Below are 5106 nucleotides of genomic sequence, written 5' to 3'. Positions count from 1 at the left end.
CCTACCGTGCAGCTCTGCCTTTATATCTCTAGCAGCAAAGTTTCCTTTGATGTCGTCAAACAAGACAGACTGCAATGCAGATGGGGAAAAATACTAATCGAAGAACCAGAAGTCTTTGAATTGAATCCAGGTGAAACCATCAAATGGCATGATTGCCATTCAGTCATCAACTTAACAGCCAAAGCTCCATGATGAGGAACAGCGAGTATTTAGGTGTAGAGAGAACAAGCTTCACTGAAACATATAGTCAAAGCTTGGAGGAAGAAGTACTATCATCGCAAGGTTCTTTTGATTCCTCAGTTGTTCAAGCGAACAGATGATTCAGAACCTACTCAGAAACAAAAGATCCTCCTATGAGATGCAAGTTACTCAACATTCATGGTTCAACTCTTGACATGATAAAAACAGTGCCTCATTTGAGGAATATTACTATTTTGCTAATGGAGCTCACTGTCTCATGAGGGATTAAAATATCTCCGCATGCAAGAGTCTCTATGCTCTTAGTGAGCCTATGCTTCCGAGAATGTCTTCCAGAGATTTTCGGACAAAGACATAAAGTTAACTTTTATACTAAATAAGGGCTATTATCTTCCGCTTCATGGAGATGCTATTACTCCTTTTATTGGCGCCTGGATGCATCCTTTTATTGTTTGAATTTCTTCAAATATGTTGAATTGACTTCTCTATGATCCAGAGAGTTGAGATTCATCCGCTTAAGCGGGAGCGTTGAAATGTTTTTTTCCAACGCAGACATGATTCCGTCTGGTTCTAATTGTCGTGTTAAGATGCCTCTGCACCCACCGCAGTACGTTGTCACAGATTAACTAACATCCTTTACCTGGTCGAAAAAAGCATCGAGATACTTTACACTCTTCTCAAACTACATGATAGTCCAAGTAATGATTGAGATATTAACATATAGTGATACGTTAGTATTACCATTAATTTAAAATCTATCTTTTGATATAATTTAAAAAGACTGTTAAGTAACCGCAACAAAATCATATGAAATACAACAATAATAATAAAACTTTATTCCCATATGCAATGAGGTAAGGGGAAGGTAGGGTAGTAGGCTGTCCCCACGTCAGATTGAGAGTAGCTTCCGTGGAAGACTTCCGACATTCAGCAAATTAAAAATAAAGATAAAATACAATGCATGTATAAATAAATAAATAAATAAATAAATAAATACATAGTTGGACACTCTTCATATGCAGTCTTCGTATGCGCGTTTGTAATGAGAAGTGATCCCTGAAAATAAATCTCTGCGTAAAAATATCTGCATATAGTCAGAAACGTAAGACCCGGCTAAATTTAAAAAGAGAAAACATGAAGAGTAGGATACACAGAAGTCAACGATAGCAAATTACGAGAAAAGAATTAAGTCAAAAGGGTTAAAACTTAAATTGAGGTTCCACTATCTAACTCTAATCCTTCATAAATTTCAATGACAAAAAATATATAAAAAGTAAAGATCATACGAATAATTTGGTAAAATACGTAATTTATTAAAAAAAAACTTTAAAATCGTGAATACATATCACGCCTAGTGGTCCATTTACTCCGCAATTATTGCTTCGACTTTTTCGGCAATTTGCTCTCGTCCTCCATTATCGCACCTACTACCAATACTATACTTCCCCGGAGTTTTTTTAAATGGATGATCGCCGGAGACCTTCAAAGGCACACCGACCAGATCGGTCGGATCCGTCACTGGCACCGGAGTCAACTGTCTCCGCCAAGGCATCGGATGCACTCCCGCTCCCTCTTTACGTCACCAACGCTATTTTCTTCACACTTTTCTTCTCGGTGGCGTACTATCTTCTTCTCCGGTGGCAGGACAAGATTCGTAACTCCGTTCCCCTTCACATCGTCACTTTCTGTGAACTGGCTGCTATTCTCTCTCTCGTCGCCTCCTTTATATACCTCCTTGGTTTCTTTGGTATCGACTTTGTCCAGTCATTCATTGTACGCGCATCCAATGAAGCTTGGGACCTTGCCGACGAAGAAAGCGATGTTGTTGACGATCATCGTCACCGGCTGCTGATTTGCTCTCCCTCTGTCTTCGACCATCTGATTCCGACTTTCTCCTCCGCGGAAGACGAAGAAATCGTGGATTTAGTTATCAAAGGAACAATCCCTTCATACGCTCTCGAAGAGAAACTTGGAGACTGCAAAAGAGCGGTTCACATTCGAAGGGAGGCGTTGCAGAGAATCACTGGAAGGTCATTGCAAGACTTACCTTTAGATGGCTTCGATTACAACTCTATTTTGAAGCAGTGCTGCGAAATGCCGGTGGGATACGTGCAGGTTCCAGTGGGGATTGCAGGGCCATTACTGCTCGATGGTTTTGAGTACACTGTTCCAATAGCTACCACTGAGGGCTGCTTGGTTGCAAGCACTAACCGAGGATTTAAGGGTATATATGCCTCTGGTGGAGCCGTCAGCACCATTTTGAAGGATGGTATGACGAGAGCTCCGGTTGTCAGGTTCGCCTCTGCTGCTAGAGCTTGCCATCTCAAGTTTTTCCTCGAGGATCCTTCAAATTTTCAGACATTGGCCAACGAATTCAACCAGTAACATAAACAAAACTTAAATCTTATGATTTCTTCTTATTTTTTTATGATCGGTAAATTTCCTTCATTGTTTTCGTTGCTTAGGAATTTCGATTTATGAATTTATTTTCTTGCAACCTCATCATATGCGACTCTGTGTATATGTTTGCGATATGTTCATTTCAATTTAGCTATGAATCATTATGAAAGTAACTTGTTTAGATGATCAGACATTCGATCTGTAAATGTTTATGCAGTGCAGGTAAGGTTAATTCTAGCCCCATTTTAGCTGATCTGCTTTTATATTTCATATTAAGCATGTAGAAAAGCCTTCTCCTGCAACGGAAAAGGTCGGTGGGGATCAGAGATGTTTTAGTTTCGTATGCGTCCGTTGAAGAAGTGATATGTGTTCTGTTGGTTGCCAGGTCAAGTAACTTTGCAAGACTTCAGGGTGTCCAATGTTGTGTTGCTGGCAAAAATCTCTACATGAGATTTAGCTGCTTCACCGGAGATGCTATGGGGATGAACATGGTTTCCAAGGGGGTTGAAAACGTCCTTAAATACCTTAAAAGCGATTATCCGGACATGGATGTTATCGGTATCTCCGGTAAGTTAATTTCTTATATGTTTCCATCTCCCAGTTCCATTAATTGTTAGCGAATCTTGCTATCTCATGTCTAGAAAAAAAAATTGACTACTTTTTTGCAGTTCTAAACAATTCTTCTATGCGTCTCATATTAGGGAACTATTAATTTGACATCCAGTAATTATCATGGTGCTAAACTCTGGTTGCCTTGATTGTTTCATTATGTTTATTTGCTAGGAAACTTTTGTTCGGACAAGAAACCTGCTGCTGTCAACTGGATTGAAGGGCGAGGCAAATCGGTGGTATGTGAAGCAATTATTAAAGAAGAGGTACTGAAGAAGGTTTTCCGGACCGATGTTGCTATGCTTGTAGAGCTCAACATGCTAAAAAACCTTGCCGGTTCTGCTGTTGCCGGTGCTCTCGGTGGATTTAATGCTCATGCAAGCAACATTGTCTCCGCTATCTTCATAGCAACCGGACAGGATCCGGCTCAAAATGTCGAAAGCTCTCATTGCATTACCATGATGGAAGCCGTTAATGATGGGAAAGACCTTCACATATCTGTGACTATGCCTTCCATTGAGGTGGGAACCGTAGGGGGTGGCACTCAACTTGCATCACAGTCTGCATGTCTGAATTTGCTTGGGGTGAAGGGTGCAAGTAAAGAATTGCCAGGCTCGAACTCGAGGCTCTTGGCAACAATTGTGGCCGCCTCGGTTCTGGCCGGGGAACTTTCTTTGATGGCTGCAATTGCCAGTGGTCAGCTTGTCAAGAGTCACATGAAATATAATCGATCCAGCAAAGACGTATCCAAAGTTGCATCATAAGATCAAAGGTCGCGTCGAGCTTAAAGAACTCTAACAGGCCACCAAGTTTATGTTGCAGTGCTAGGAAGAGGGTGGATAGAAGTATGACATTCATGTGCATTTTTCCGGGATAAGAACATCTACCGAATCATCGATCTTTTACCGATCCGGAAGTGTTCCCCACTGAAAACGTCCACTCTTCTTCTATCCGTGTGGATCTTAATTGCCCATTCTGTGTATAACCGATCTGGAACTAAGATGTATGGCTTTGGAACATTTGGTTTTTGCGTGTGTATGTATTGTGGAAAGGATTAAGAACTCGCTAAAGAATTCAATTGACTACGCAATGATTTATTGCGGTCAATGTGAGGTAATTTATTTCAATAAACGTAGTTCTCATTTGTTGTTAATATGTAAAAAATTGGAATATGAATTACATAATATATAATGAATGTGTAAAAAAATTATGGAAAATATCGGGAAAAAATAACATAAAACAAAATTATTGATAAGTGTTGGTGGACTTAAGTCATATTAAGATATTTAAAAAGTTAGGTAAGAATAGGGATAATTATGGGTCAAGTGGAAGTTTTAGTTCATCTGCATTCAACTTGAGTATAATATCTCTCCACCCATTACTTGACTCGAGTTTAAGAAAATTTCATCCGATCTGAAATTTGATTCAAATTTTAAGGTAAAAACTCACATCAGATTATATATAGTTTTAAAAGTTTTCCTTTGGATTTTTTTAGTGTTAGTATTAAAAATTAATTAATATTTTAATTAATCATATCACATAAAATAAAAAAAAATGATCTTTTTTTATGTTTGTATAAGACCAGTCACTTTCCAAAGAATCTTCACTAGTCAACTACTAACAAAATGACCTGATATACTATGTCTACTTATATTTAATTTACGTTTTAATTAATGCGTCTTTTAAATATCTGAAAATATAAGTTTTAAAAGCACTCTCTTCGAAATTTTTTAGGGTAATAACATTTATTTCGTTTTAGTGTCAACTATTATTTTTTTAAATCAAACATAATATTATATTTTGATTTTATTTTAATCATATACTGTTAAAATATTAATCTAACTAGTAATGTAACATTTAAAAAATTAGTGATGATATATCATTACCTTATAATGATAC

The 5106-nt window shown here is 38.0% G+C and overlaps 1 protein-coding gene across 2 annotated transcripts; it reads left to right on the top strand.

Annotated features, from left to right (window-relative positions):
• Positions 1-1573: 1573 nt before the first annotated feature.
• On the top strand, positions 1574-4311 carry LOC120161963 (3-hydroxy-3-methylglutaryl-coenzyme A reductase 1-like). Of its 2 annotated transcripts, XM_039172163.1 has the most exons (4): positions 1574-2579; positions 2984-3165; positions 3382-4012; positions 4054-4311. In XM_039172163.1, exons 1-3 carry the CDS (start codon positions 1660-1662, stop codon positions 3969-3971), a joined length of 1692 nt encoding a protein of 563 aa, XP_039028094.1. In that variant the 5' UTR covers positions 1574-1659; the 3' UTR covers positions 3972-4012; positions 4054-4311. The 2 variants fall into 2 exon arrangements, with proteins under 2 accessions (XP_039028094.1, XP_039028093.1); XM_039172162.1 differs by having other exon boundaries at positions 3382-4311.
• Positions 4312-5106: the final 795 nt, after the last annotated feature.

Source organism: Hibiscus syriacus, unplaced genomic scaffold, assembly GCF_006381635.1.
Source record: "Hibiscus syriacus cultivar Baekdansim isolate YM2019G1 unplaced genomic scaffold, ASM638163v2 tig00111402_pilon, whole genome shotgun sequence".
Taxonomy (NCBI): domain Eukaryota; kingdom Viridiplantae; phylum Streptophyta; class Magnoliopsida; order Malvales; family Malvaceae; genus Hibiscus; species Hibiscus syriacus.
Note: the sequence above shows the minus strand (reverse complement) of the source record. Positions and strands in the feature narration are given on the sequence as shown.